The sequence below is a fragment of the Lithobates pipiens genome, unplaced genomic scaffold (genome assembly GCF_037356315.1).
Source record: "Lithobates pipiens isolate NorthernLeopardFrog02 unplaced genomic scaffold, aLitPip1_a1.2 Scaffold_23, whole genome shotgun sequence".
Taxonomy (NCBI): Eukaryota; Metazoa; Chordata; class Amphibia; order Anura; family Ranidae; genus Lithobates; species Lithobates pipiens.
This window is the reverse complement of record NW_027507785.1, coordinates 248,346,513-248,362,071: the sequence shown is the minus strand read 5'-3', so window position 1 is coordinate 248,362,071 and position 15,559 is coordinate 248,346,513. Positions and strand designations below refer to the sequence as shown.

The 15,559-nt window shown below is 42.9% G+C and overlaps 1 protein-coding gene across 2 annotated transcripts in view; it reads right to left on the bottom strand.

The window, feature by feature from the left end:
- VAMP4 (vesicle associated membrane protein 4) overlaps nucleotides 1–15,559 on the bottom strand; it is a gene marked incomplete in the record, with an annotated part of 67,807 nt that overhangs the window by 12,430 nt on the left and 39,818 nt on the right. For both annotated transcript variants that reach the window (XM_077453004.1, XM_077453005.1), the window contains 1 exon segment: nucleotides 147–247. In XM_077453004.1, the coding sequence (XP_077309130.1) occupies nucleotides 147–247 (101 nt within the window).

Genomic DNA, 15,559 nt, shown 5'->3' with positions numbered 1-15,559 from the left:
GTGGTCAGTTCAAATAGGGTAACACAGGAACAGGCAGGCTATATATGCTTTATATCATGTTTAAAGGGACAGGAGCATTTGTTTTCAAATTACAACCACTTTAACGAAAAGAACATTACTAGTTAATGTTTCACATTTATTCTCACCTGACTTGTCTTGTAGTTCATCCAGCCTCTCTCCTCGTTCTATCACCTTGGTGATGTTTTCTTGCATAACACCAATCACTTCATCCACCTGGTTCTGTGCGCTGAAAATATACAGTTTTCATCAGATGAACATAAATCATATCCACGTTAGAGACTTTGCATTGCAAAATAATCTGTTTTTATTAAGGTATAGGTTGTTTCCATGTGTTTTGATTTATATGGTCTTTCTGAAACAACGTAAAGCTATCCATCCTAAACGGAACAGGCAACATAAAAATGATTTAATAAATGAATATATTGATTAAAAACACATTCATGCAAGTCCCATGAGGTACAATATTTTTATTACAGAAACATTTGCTTAGATAATGAAAAACAAATGACTGTCAGATCGCACGGATCAACACAAAGACCCAGAGAGAACTTTAGTAGATTCCCATCTGTCATTTCTTGCATGTCCTGCCTTATTACAATCTGAGAAAGCAAAAGATTAATGCTGAATACCACAAAACTGGATCAAAGTAGCGTTTGAAAAATAGGTATGGGCCAAAAATACGTCAGAAAAATCACTTTGAAAAACAGCCCCTAGTATTTCTAGCCACAGTCATCTTTAGTTAAGGCAGATTATTCATGTAGCATTTCCTTTCTGGAATCCACCTGCACTTAGCTCAAACATGCATAGGGCGGCACAGTGGTGTAGTGGTTAGCACTCTCACCTAGCAGTAAAAAAGGGTTGCTGGTTCAAATCTCAACCACGACACTACCTGCCTGGAGTTTGCATGTTCTCCCTGTGCCTGCATGGGTTTACTCCAGTTTCCTCCCCACACTCCAAAGACATATTAGTATATGAATAGGGACCTCGGATTGTGAGCTCCTGGAGGGTAGGGAGCAATGTACAGGGATAGGGACACTCTGGATGGACTGGTGTCTTTATTCAACCTAACTATGCAATTATGCAGGCAGGAAGACATGCTTAGCTGAGAAAGCCCCTCCTCCCTTTCTCCAGATGAAAAAAATTAAATGCCTATTAACACTCCTGGGATGTATGACGTCATTTTGGCCTAGGCCAGAAACCAGGAAGCAACTGAAGAAATGTAAAAATCAAAGTTTGAAAAAAAGTAAGTATAATATCCCATCTATTTACTAATGCTAGCAGTAGAAGGATTAACACCAGTAATTGAGAGAATTCAGTTCCATTTTAATAAACATTTAAAGCAGGGGTCCCAAACTGGTGACTCTCCAGCTGTTGCAACACTACAAGTCCCATCATGCCTTTGCCTGTGAGAGTCATGCTTGTAACGGTCAGCCTTATGCCTTTGAAACAGCTGGAGGGCCACCAGTTTGAGACCCCTGATCTAAAGTGTTACTAAACTCACAATAGTAAAATCAGTCTGTCTGTATATGGACTAAAGCATGCTTGTTATACTCACTGAGGAACCCAAAGGGTTAGTCCTCCGAAATTCGTAAAAAGGCTGTCTGATCCTGTCTTTTTTGATCCTCCTCTTCTTCCACTGTCTCTTCTTCAAGCCATCTCCTGATAGTACAGAATCACTCTGTACATGCTCAGTTTGGTGTGTATTGCTAGAGAGTTTTTTTCTTGGGAGGGTGTATATGATCAGCACAGGGCCAATCAGTACTGTCCAGACAGAGGGCCAGGGGTCCTGCAGACTCATAGGAGTCAGAGTAGACTGAAAGCTCCTACAAGCTTTAACCAGACACAGATAGAGGTCACAAGACTGCTATATACTGCTGATGAGAAAAGGTATGTAGCAGTTTAGATTTACTAAAATAATTGCATTTCCATGTTCTGTTGGAGACCAGAAAAAGTGAATGCAGGGTCCTGGGTTTAGTAACGTTTTAAAGCAAATACCGTGCAATATAGAATATTGCAACTACCATTTTTTATTCTACATGGCCTCTGCTTCAAATGATAAATAACTGTTAGGAAGTTTTAAAACTGAGTTCCACCTGAAAAAAAAAAATGTAAAAGTCATCAGCTACAAATACTGCAGCTGCTGACTTAAAATAAGGACACTTACCTGTCCAGGGCGCCCACGATGTCCTCACCCGAAGCCAGTTTGTTCCTCGGCTCTGGGTGGAGGTGCCGGCATCTTAAGTAAGAGAACCAGGAAGCAAAGCCTTGCAGCTTCACAGCCTAGTTCCCAACTGCGCATGCACGAGTTGCGCTGCGTGTTCTGAATGGTCCCTGCTGTCTTCTGGGACTTGTGCATCTCCCAGATGACAGCGGGGGTTGAGGATAGGACATGGCGTCACGGATACTGCAGCGATCTTTCGCTGGAAGTGGGAGCAAATTCCTGTATTAGACAGGTATCTGCTCCCCCCTTCCCCCTGAAAGGTGCCAAATGTGACACCGGAGGGGGGAGGAATCCGGACAGCAGACGTTACATTTCTGGGTGGAACTCCGCTTTAAGTCATTTTCAAGCCATTTTTTTTTTAATCTGAATTTAATGTGTGTGCTATAAATGAAAAAAATACCCCAGTCCTGAAGTGGTTAAACAAAACATAAAGAGTAACGCACGCTCCGTGCTATTTTCGTCAAGTAGATCACGTTCACCCAGGTTAGGAAATATTTGCAGTTCGTGCTCCCTGGCTCAGAGCTGGAAGACACGTATTTGTGACCAGGGGTCAGAAGTCAAATACCAGCATTAAATAAAAGGAAAGTGGGGAGATCCTGATCCTTGATTCATACCCTTCACCGCTTCCTTTAAACACCAACTGTTACGCATGACTCAAATATCAAATAGCTACAACTGCATAACCTCAGTAACTGCAGCTAAATGAACTGTGTTGGCCATAGATGAAAGCAGAAAGTGATACAAATTACTAAACAACTCACTGGATTGAAAATGCAATCTTTTTTTGCTGAGCACAATAGAATAATGGATCTACAAATCACAAATCTATATACAAAACTACAAAAATGTATAATGCATACATTATATTGCAGCTTACCAATTCTTAGCCCACGTACACACGGTCGGAGACTTTGGCAACCAAATCCGTCGGATTTTGTCCGACGGATTGTGTCCGAAACTGTTGCATACACACGGTCGGGCCAAGTTGGCGAAAAATCCGATCTTTCAGAACGTGATGACGTAATTTCATTACGATGGGACTACATTCAGGCTAATAGCCAATAGCTTTGATGTAGGAATTTGATCTGAGCATGCGTGGCACTTGGTCCGATGAAAATGCTCTACACATGATTGGATTAGGTCCGTCCGGCCCAGTTGGTCGGGAAATATTTCCAACATGTTGGAAAATTGGGTCGGACGGAGATTCGGACGGAATCAGTCCGATGCATATCACACACAGTCGGATTATCTGACGACACGGTCCGATAAGACTCATTCCGACAGATTCTCCGACCGTGTGTACAAGGGCTTTGATGTGATGGCTGCATTGGTTTCCTTTTTAGGCCTCATACACAGACATTTTTACAGTGGCTTTTTTGAGCTTTTTTTGCTGCTTAACCACTGAAGCCCCAGACCATTTTGCAGCCAAAGGACCATGCCCCTTTTTGCGATTCGGCACTGCGTCACTTTAACTGACAATTGCGCGGTCATGCGACGTGGCTCCCAAACAAAATTGGTGTCCTTTTTTCCCCCACAAATAGAGCTTTCTTTTGGTGGTATTTAAACACCTCTGTGGTTTTTATTTTTTGCGCTATAAACAAAAATAGAGCGACAATTTTGAAAAAAAATTCAATATTTTTTACTTTTTGCTATAATAAATATCCCCCCCCAAAAAATAATATTTTTTTTCCCTCCGTTTAGGCCGATACGTATTCTACATATTTTTGGTAAAAAAAACAAAAAAAAAAACGCAATTAGCGATTATTGATTGGTTTGCGCAAAAGTTATAGCGTTTACAAAATAGGGGATAGTTTTATAGCATTTTTATTAATATATATATATATTTTTTTTACTAGTAATGGCGGCGATCAGCGATTTTTATTGTGACTGCGACATTATGGTGGACACATCGCCCATTTTTGACACATTTTTGGGACCATTGGCATTTATACAGCATCAGTGCTATTTAAATGCACGGATTCCTGTGTAAATGACACTGGCAGTGAAGGAGTTAACCATTAGGGGGCAGTGTAGGAGTTATATTTTTTATTGTGGGGGGCGTGGCCTGGCGTGTGACGTCACTGATCGTCTTTCCCTATATCAGGGAACAGACGATCGGTGACAGCCACAGTAGGAAGCACAGGGAGAGGTTTGTTCATACAGACCTCTCCTCATTCTTCAGCTCTATGACCCGATCGCAGGACACCAGCGGCGATCAGGTCTGCTGGTCCCGCGGCCAAAGTCACGGAGCTCAGGACCGGGGGGCCGCGCTCCCGACCCACGGCTGGGCACTTAAAGAGCAATGTACAGGTACGTGCTTGTGTCCAGCCGTGCCATTCTGCTGACGTACATCGGCGTGAGGCGGTCCTTAAGTGGTTAAGGCAGCCGTTTTTAAGCTCCAAAAAAAAAAAAACCAAGGACCAGCGCCTTCAGAGGCTCCAGCTTTAGAGCAGTTTTGACGCACAAAAACACGTATTAACGCTATACCGACGTTTTTTTGCCTCAGTGTTTTTGAGCTGTAAAAATGTTTATAATGTGATGGGATATTTTTTTTTTTTAAAACGTGCCTTAGCGTTAACGCTTACAAACACCGTTAAACGCTCATTGATGCCAGCGGTTTTAACGCAGATTTTTTCCAGACGTTGTAACTAGCTTAACAGGCCGTGTGTATGAGGCCTAAGGATTTCTTTCATCTTCATCTGGTAATCTAGCAAGTAAGTCTGCTGTTTTTCACAAGCACAAGCTAAAAAAAAAAAACCCAGAGGGTCTACAACCACTTTAAGGTTCAAAGATTTTTCGCTGCAAATGAAGTTCCTGGAAATGACCCATATTTGCAAAATTGTTCTCAAATGCACCTACCAACAAGTTTCCATGACCCCTACCACGGACCACCTTTACCAACTCATACACTCTACTACTGGTTAGTCAGACTGTCCATCATAGTAATATGCCAACAAACACAAAGCCAAGATGGTAGCGCAGAGCCAGTAAGCAAGAATGTTGTTTTATGGGTTAGACAGCTCTGGGGTTCAAAAATCCTGGGGCACTCTGCAAGAGATCAGAGATGCTTGCTTTTCAGTGCCAATGCCGTTTTATACCCAGAAGTACACTTTAAGAGAAAATATTATGGCGCATGAGAATACAGGTTAAGGGTGGCACAGATGTTTTGAAGAAGTGAATTTTTCACAGCTCTGTAATCGTAAAAACATCCTGCTTTGACTTAGTCACAGAATGGGTTTTATTTGCATTCCATGTACTTCTTCCAAAAGACACACGTAGAGGATTGTAAGAAGGAATTTGTAACAGAATAGCATGCTTAGTTCTGGCTGGGTACAGGATAAAGAAATCATGCCGGTGGATGAAGAGCACCTAAGCTGCACATCCCAAAGAAAATAGCATTTAAATATATTAAGTCTTAAAAATATTCAGCTTTCTACAATTCACACCTGAACGCTTGGTTAAATAAACCAAAACAGTAAAAAGTCTTGCATGGTACCAGTACCCTTAGGCATGACTTTATAAAGATTGGTGAAACGGTCATCCTGTCTCAAGGTTACCCAATTCTGCAGTAATATTTTGCCAAGTTTATTTATAATTGATTAAAGGGTATCTACAGGCAAAATGTAAAATAATACACAAATTTCATGTTTTATTTTTTAATTATTTCTAAGGTTAGGATGAGACCGGTGGCATCAGCTGCCCCACATACAGAGGAACCGAAGTTGTTACTTCCACTTATGACATCAGAACTCGGAATCGACAAAGATTTTGTCATGTCTGGTTTTGGTTTGTTTGTTTACAAGCTGGCAATGGCTTGTAGAGCAGATCAAACTGATCTTGACAGAATGGCAGAATTGGCTGGGGCAGCTAGTGGTTAAAAGGGTTGTAAAGGTGATTTTTTTATTTTTTTAAATAACAAACATGTTATACTTACCTCCACTGTGCAGCTCGTTTTGCACAGAGCGGCCCCAAACCTGGTCTTCTGGGGTCCTTCGGCAGTTGTCTCGGCTCCTCCCCGCAAGAACTAAGCACCTTCATGCGAGCGAGCTCACATGGTCGTTAGTTCTTGCGGGCATGTTCCCGTGATACAGCCGGCGGCTATACCCGCTCACTGTATCACTCAGCCCCGCCCCCTAGTGCACTGCGTCATTGGATGCGATTGACAGCAGCGCGAGCCAATGGCTGCGCTGCTTTCAATCCATTCACTCTAGCCAATCAACGGCCAGGCTGAGTGGCAAAGAGGAGATCAGGGGTGAGCGCAGCAGATGAACGGGCTCAGGCAAGTAAAATGGGGGGGGGGGGGGGTATTATTGTACATTTTAGAGTTGTACAGGGGGTCTGGTGCTAGAAATATTGCTTTCACTCTGACATTCATGACAATACCTCATCTGTGTGGTGCGATCACTGTTTACATATGTGTGCGGGAGTAAACAATACATTTGCATAGCGCAGAAGCATGTGGGCGCTTAAATTTTTTTTTTATTATTACTTAGTTTCTCTTAAAAAATAAAATAACTTTTAGATGAACTTTATTGCTATTACAAGGGATGAACAACATCCCTTGCGAGAGCATAGTCCGTCACAGATCCTCTTTAACCACTTGCCCACTGGGCACTTAAATACCCTTAATAACCAGACCAATTTTCAGCTTTCAGTGCTCTCACATTTTGAATGACAATTACTCATTTAGTCATGCAACACTGTACCCATACAAAATTTTTGTCCTTTTTTTCCACACATATAGAGCTTTCTTTTGGTGTTATTTAATCACCACTGGGTTTTTTATATTTTTTGTGCTATAAAAGAAAAAAGACGGAAAATTCTGTAAAAAAAAATGTATTTTTCTTCATTTCTGTTATAAAATTTAGCAGATTAGTAATTTTTCTTCATAAATTTTGGCCAAAATTTATACCACTACATATCTTTGGTAAAAATAAGTACAAATTGGTGGATATTATTTGGTCTTTGTAAAAGTTATAGAGTCCACAAGCTATGGTGCCAATCTCTGAAAATTGATCACACCTGAAGGACTGACTGATCTCATTTCTTGAGACCCTAAGGGCCGGTTCACACTGCAGGCGATGCGAGGCGACACCGACTTGCCTCGCCGCGACCTGCCGCGACCTCAGCGGCAACTTGCAGATGACTTCTGTATAGAAGTCAATGCAAGTCGCCCCGAGGTCGCCCGAAAGTAGTACAGGAACCTTTTTTCTGAGTCAGAGCGACTCGAGTCGCTCCTCTCAGAACGGTTCCATTGTACAGAACGGGGGCGACTTGTCAGATCGAGGCGAGGCGAGTCGTGTCGCCTCGCATCGCCCGCAGTGTGAACCGGCCCTAACATGCCAGAAAAATACAAATACCCCCCAAATGACCCCTTTTTGGAAAGAAGACATTCCAAGGTATTTAGTAAGTGGCATGATGAGTTTTTTGAAGTTGTCATTTTTTCCCACAATTCTTTGCAAAATCAAGAATTTTTTTTTTCTTCACAAAATTGTCATATCAGTTTATTTCTCACACACAGCATACCACAAATTATACCCCAAAACACATTCTGCCATTACTCCCGAGTATGGCGATACCACATGTGTGAGACTTTTACACAGTGTGGCCACATACAGAAGCCCAACATGCAGGGAGCACCATCAGGCGTTCTGGAGATCCCAGGCCAATTCTGACATTTCTCTCCTACATGTAAAAAACATTTATTTGCTAGAAAATTACATAGAAATGGCAGGGCATTGCAGGGTATTGCAAAGTATTGGCAGTGCATTGCTGGGTATTGCAGATTATTGTCAGGACATCGCTGTGTATTGCAGAGTATTGGCAGGGAATTAAGGGGTTAATTGTCGGTGAGCAGCACTGTGGGCACTACAGATCCAGCCCACAGCACTGCTGACACCGATCTCTCCCCACTCACACTGTACTGATCGGTACAGAGAGGGGAGGGAGGAACATGTTATGACACCGGTTTGTTTACAAGTGATCGCTCCGTCATTTACCGTGATCCGTGATGCGCCGGGTCCTGTGTACCCAGCGGTCACGCATGCTCTCGAGTGAGCGCCCCAGGGGGCGCGCGAGAGCAGAATTCTGGGAGGACGTCATATGACGGCCTCCCAGAGTTAAGCAACCACCCTGTAGCTGTCATTCGGCTATGGGCCGGTTGTTAAGTGGTTAGGGAGAGATCTGGGGTCCATTAGACCCCAGATCTCTCCTCTTGCCTCCCATGCAGCCGATCAGGCAAAGATTGGCTGCTTCCCTTGCCGCTGGTGCCAGGTAAACAAAGAGCCCAAACTAGAAGTGACAACATAAAACTCGTTGCTCCCAGGGTTACAGAGAGAGGGGAACAACGTACATTAGGTACAGGGCAGCCTTTGCCACTGGCTGCATCACTCCCAGCCTCCGCAATGAGACCAGAGAGCCCAGGAGAGGTGGCAGGAGGGGGGGGGGGGGTGGGACTCCCTTCCGCCACCTGCAGAAGTGTTTGAGAGTCCAATTAGCCACTCAGATCACTTCTGCAGAAAATAAAAAATAAGACTCGCCAGCTTAAGAAATACATACTGGAATGATGCCTGTAGGTGCCACTGAAACCGGGGGACATCCATGGAAGTGGTTAAAGCTTGTATTAGGAGTTTTCATTCTCCCTGGCCTTCTGTCTGGACAGTGCTGACTAGCCCTGTGCTGATCACATGCACCGTCCCAAAAAAATAAATAAAAAAAAATACAACTCACTAGCAATACACACCAAACTGAGCATGTGCAGAGTACACCCAAGGCTCTATAATATGCGGAGATCGATTAGGGACTGTGGAAGAAGGGAGGATAAGAGAAGGCAGGATCAAACCTTTTCATGCAATGCGGCTTAACCCCTTATACACAGTGAGTATAACAAGCATGCTTTACTGTATATAACACTGATTTTACTGTTGCGGGTTTAGTAACACATTAAAGTGCAAATTCAGTCAAAAATGTAAAAAAATTCTATTATATGTAAAATATCTTTGACATTATTAATTTTCTGTATAGCAGATTGTCTGGCTTTGATTACACTTTCTAAGCTTGGCAATTAGCTTCTGTTCTTCAGGGACAGCCTTATTTCTGAATTTGGCATACTGCCTCTTACTTCCTGAAAACGTTGTCCTTCTCTTCTACACAGGCATGCCTACTGTTCATTTGAACCGCCCCCGTATTGCCCAGCCCTGCCCTATCCCTCCTATCCTTTTTAGACAGACATGCCTAGACCTGCCCAACCCCACCCCTTCTCTCCTTCACAGATCTCCTCCTGTCTTCATTGCCTTGTTTTAGATAGCAGTTTTGAAATCAATGGTCTGGGACTTCTCATGCGACTTTGTGTCACATGACAAGTTGCACTAGTGGAAACAGAGCCTTAGTGTGGTTGACTGTACTATTTATGATCATTATAGACTGTGAGCTGAGACCCCCCGAGCACTTCCAGCTACACTGACAGTTTCCCTATAGATCCAACTTGGATCCACCACGGTCCTTTGTCAAAAGACTGAACGACCATGGATGTCACAAGTAGGACATCTGTCCCAATTTGCTTTGATTCAGAACGGAATCTGCTGACAGATCCACTGCTGAACAGAGCGGAGCAGAGTGCCCCCCCCCCCCCCCCCCCCCGGAAAGGACACTAAAGCACTTTAATACACAACTGTATTTAAAGCAACAATACATTTATTGTTTGTGGGGAGGTTACATGTGATGGCACAACATATATTAACCACTTGCCGACCTCTGCACACCGATATACCTCGGCACAATGGCAGCGGTGGGCAAATGGGCGTACCTGTATGTCCCCTTTAATTGACGGGGCTAGCAGGTGCACATGATTGGCCGACTGCATTTTTGCCCGTCTCCCGGCGATCGTGTCACGGTGCCACAGAACAGGGAAGCACCTATGTAAACAAGGCATTTTCCCGTTCTGCCTTGTGACATGACAGAGGTCACTGGTCCCTGTCTTTGGGAGCAGTGATCGTTGTCATGTGAGTTGAAGCCCATCCCCCCACAGTTAGAATCACTCCATAGGACACACTTAACCCCTTCATCACCCCCTAGTGATTAACTCCTTGCCTGCCAGTGTCCTTTACACAGTAATCTGTGCATTTTTATAGCACTGATCGCTGTATAAATAATAATGGTCCCAAAGTGGTGTCAAAAGTGTCCCCCATAATGTCGCAGTCACAAAAATCGCAGATCGCTGTCATTACTAATAAAAAAAAAAAATGCTATAAAACTATCTCCTATTTTGTAGACACTATAACTTTTGCGCAAACCAATATACGCTTATTGCGGGGTTTTTTTTTTTTACCAAAAATATGTAGAATACATATCGGTCTAAACTGAGGGAAAAAAAAATATGTATTTATATTTTTGGGGGAGATTATAGCAAAAAGTAAAAAACATTGCGTTTTTTCCCCCAAAATTGTCGCTTTTTTTTGTTTATAGCGCAAAAAATAAAAAACGCAGGTGTGATCAAATACCACCAAAAGAAAGCTCTATTTGTGGGAAAAAAGGAAGTCAGTTAAAGTGGCGCAGTGCCGAGTCGCAAAAAGTGCTCTGGTCAGGAAGGGGGTAAAATCTTCTGGGGCTGAAGCAGTTAAACCTGTTTCTTCGTTTCTCTTTATTGATCTGTAATTGGCCACCTAAGGCTATACTAATAGTTTTACTACGAAAACCAAAAACAGAATACAATGAATGAACCAATTTTCATTTCTATGGTAACTTCATCTGAGTAACAAACACTGGAAATTCCTTTATGATTGTATTCCAGCACTAGCTCATGGAGAGGCACAGAATTACAGAGGAAGCTGAAACTATACAGGGGGGATATATAATTATTATAAGTCTGGTGAAGCATGTAATTGCTTTCTAGGAATGTAGCACAACAATAATAAACAGTTACAACAATAGTCAATGGAGTTATAACACTACTTTGTTGTAAAATGTGACCCAAGCACTGCTTTTTGGGGTTAGTGATTGTATAGCCCTATAAAGCTGACTATATATCTGTTTGTAACTGCAACAGAGATATTTTAGCAAATCATAGGGGGTGATGCTGATGACGGCAAAAACAAATGCAATTTTCTCTCTAGGTTGAATGTTATTCTTCATTCAGAAAAGATCGAATCAGGAAAATAGCACAATCTGGCCACTAGATGGAGCCGAAAATTACATTATTTGAACTGAAGAGAAAATAGCCTAATATTGTTTGTTGTCAAGATTTGCAGTGCCTTGAAAAACTATTCATACCCCTTGACATTTTCCACATTTTGTCATGTTACAATCAAAAATGTAAAATGTATTTAATTGGGATTTTATGTGATAGACCAACCCAGTGGCACATAATTGTGACGTGAAAGGAAATTGATAAATGGTTTTCAATTTTTTTTTTTACATATAAATATCTGTGTGGCATGCATTAGTATTCGCCCGCCTTTACTCTGATACTCCTAACTAAAATCTAGTTGAACCAAATGCATTCAGAAGTCACCTAATTTGTAAATAGAGTCCACCTGTGTGTAATTTAATCTCAGTATAAATTCAGGTGTTCTGTGAAGTCCTCAGGGGTTTGTTAGAGAACCTTAGTGAACAAACAGCATCATGAAGGCCAAGGAACACACCAGACAGGTCAGGGATAAAGTTGTGGAAAAGTTGTGCTATATGGTGCAAGTGTTTTTTTCCCTAATTTTTTTTTTCTTTACCTGCAAGGCAAAGGCGTTGCATACTAGCACATTATGTGAAACTTCCCTTATAACAAAGCCTTCCAGTACAGCAATGTCATCACTGAAAACAGCTTCCATCTTCACCAGTCTTGGTTCTGGGTTCATGGACTCTGGCTCTGTGACTAGCCGAAGCCTTGATGATGTTATGCACACGGGAGCCGCCAGTCACGGCACAGGGCACTGAATAGACAGCATGGACGGCCGTTCCTTCAGACAGCATACGCCAGTGATTTAGCTGGCTGCATGTACAGCAAATATCTCCTAAATGGTGCATGTTTAGGAGATATTTACACTACCTATAGGTAAGCCCCATTATACAGTATTAAACAAAAGTGAGTACACCCCTCACAATATTTTATTATATTTGTGACAACACTGAAGAAATTACACTTTGCTACAATATAAAGTAGTGAGTGTACAGCTTGTATAACAGTGTAAATTTGCTGCCCCTTCAAAAGAACTCAACACACAGCCATTAATGTCTAAACCGCTGGATACAAAAGTGAGTAGACCCCTAAGTGAAACTGGGTCGAAAGTGTCAATATTTTGTGTGGCCACCATTTTCCAGCACTGCCTTAACCCTCTTGGGCATGGAGTTCACCAGAGCTTCACAGGTTGCCACTGGAGTCCTGTTTCACTCCTCCATGATGACATCACTGAGCTGGTGGATGTTAGATCTTGCGCTCCTCCACCTTCCGTCTGAGGATGCCCCACAGATGCTCAATAGTGTTTGAGTCTGGAGACATGCTTGGCCAGTCCATCACCTTTATCCTCAGCTTTTTTAGCAAGGCAGTGGACATCTTGGGAGGTTTATTTGGGGTCATTATGTTGGAATACTGCCCTGTGGCCCAGTCTCTGAAGGGAGGTGCTCATGCTTTGCTTCAGTATGTCACAGTACATGTTGGCATTCATGGTTCCCTCAATGAACTGTAGCTCCCCAGTGCCGGCAGCACTCATGCAGCTCCAGACCATGACACTCCCACCACCATGCTGGACTGTAGGCAAGACATACTTGTCTTTGTACTCCACACCTGGTTGCCACCACACACTTGACATCACTTGAAAAAAATACATTTATTTTGGTCTGATCAGACCACAGGACAAGGTTCCAGTAATCTTTAGTCTGCTCCTCTTCAGCAAACTGTTTTCGGGCTTTCTTGTGCATCATCTTTACAAGAGGCTTCCTTCTGGGACAACAGCCATGCAGACCAATTTGATGCAGTGTGCATGGTCTGGGCACTGACAGACTGACAATCCCCCCCCTCACCAACCTCTGCAGCAATGCTGGCATCACTCATACATCTATTTCCCAAAGACGACCTCTGGATATGACGCTGAGCACACTCAACTTCTTTGGTCGACCATGGCAAGGCCTGTTCTGAGTAGAACTTGTCCTGTTAAACTGCTATATGGCCTTGGCCACCATACTGCCACTCAGTTTCAGGGTCTTGGCAATCTTCTTATAGCCTATGCCATCTTTATGTAGAGCAACAATTCTTTTTTTCAGATCCTCAGAGAGTTCTTTGCGTTGTTGAACTTCCAGTGACCAGTATGAGAGAGTGAGAGCGAGAAAACACCAAATGTAACACACCTGCTCCCCATTCACACCTGAGACCTTGTAACACTAACGAGTCACAACATTAGGAAGGGAAAATGGCTAATTGGGCCCAATTTGGACATTTTCACTTAGGGATGTACTCACTTTTGTTTCCAGCGGTTTAGACATTAATGGCTGTGTGTTGAGTTATTTTGAGGGGACAGCAAACTTACACTGTTATACAAGCTGTACACTCACTACTTTACATTGTAGCAAAGTGTAATTTCTTCAATGTCACATGATATAATAAAATATTTACAAAAATGTAAGGGGTGTATTCACTTTTGTGAGATACTGTAGGCTTATATTTAGGTAAAATTTAAAGATGGAAGTTTACTTCCTCTTTAACCCCTTCACGCCCAACACCAGTGGGCCTTTAACTGAGCTAATATGTCCAAGGTCTGCCTGATCATTTGCCCACTTTGGCTGTCACCATGCCCGATGACGGGGTCCTGCGGGGCCCCGAAACTTTGCTTTTTGCTGTAACAATGTGATCGCTTTGGGCCCATTTTGAGATCTTGGTGTGCTGGTGACCTCACTTTCTCTGGCTGCCACCGTGGTCACATGATTTAAAGCAGGTCCCACCTTATTTCCAAAATATGCTATACATTGAGAGCATTCTTTGGGCCATGCTCTCAGCACAGAAATCTCTAGTAGCATTTCTTTAGAAAATGTTTCTTTTAACATTTGTTCAATTTACTAATGGTCAGGGGGTAAAATCAATGTTCATTTTTAACCACAGTGACAAGAAAATTCGAAGAGGCAGGGTGGGAATTTTTCCCTTGAACAATTTTCTAACAGTGTATGTGTTTTTTGTTTATTTATTGGAGATTTATTCCAAAATTGAATGTTAAAAGCAAATAAATTTGAAGCACTTTTTGAACAATATTCATCAATGTACTGATGGGAAATTTCATGCAAAAAGAGACTACACAATGCAGCCTGAAAACAGACAGTTATGGGACACCCATCATTATCGGTAATTTATTTTTCCGTGGCAAATGGCATAAACTTTTTTGTTCCAGAATTCAGCTTTAAACGGCCAGCCTACTGTCCGGTGGCAGCTGGTGTTTTATTTTGGGAAGGGGCGCCTGTGGAGCGGCACTAGTCAACCACGGCACTAACACACTCCACCCACCATGCCCACTATCCTTGCCTTATATATGGGCGGTGAGAGCGTGGCAGGCTCAGGGAAAACTGCTCCGGTGTCCTCTCTTTGAGCAGCTTCCGCTGTGTCTCCTCTCTCCTCCTCCCAGCGCTGGGCATCCAATAGGATCGCCAGACGTTTTGGCCAATCAGGAAATAGGTTTCATTCCCAATTGGCCAGGAGGATTAGTGTTGCGAAAGCGAATTTTAATTCACACATTGCTCCAGACGCAATGCTCTGCGTCCCAAGTCCACCCTATTTTGAAGCCTATGGCTCTAATCAGTGCTTCAAAAAAAAAAAAAAAAAACCCTGGCCGCTGTAATTCATATGCCCGGTGACCCAAAAGGGGCCGGACACATGAATAGGGGGCGGCTGCAGTAGCAGAGGATGCTATGCATGAATCTTTCCATTATGCATATAGGGGGTGGCGAGGATAGGGGGGTGCCCGAACACCCCTAATGGATGAGCCGCCGCCGGCCAAAATCATGAGCACCTCTGCTGTATTATACAGGTGCAGCTGGGGGCTCACTTTCCTCAGTTATGGGAATTTCCTTAAAACCTTATACTAGCTGCATGCAAAACACATGGAGAATAGAGCATATTTTCATATCATCATCTCCTCTATCCCTGTTTACACAGCTGAAGAAGTACAATACCCTATAGAGGGACCATTGAAACAGAAATCACAAAAAAAATAAAAGGCAATACTGTGTGTGTGAGGCAGGATGTAGGCACCTCTAAAAAAAGAAAAAAAGAGAAAAGTGTTTGTGGGGTTGAGGATGAGCAGTCCGACAATTCACAGGTGATCATTCCTGGCACCTGCATCATCTGCC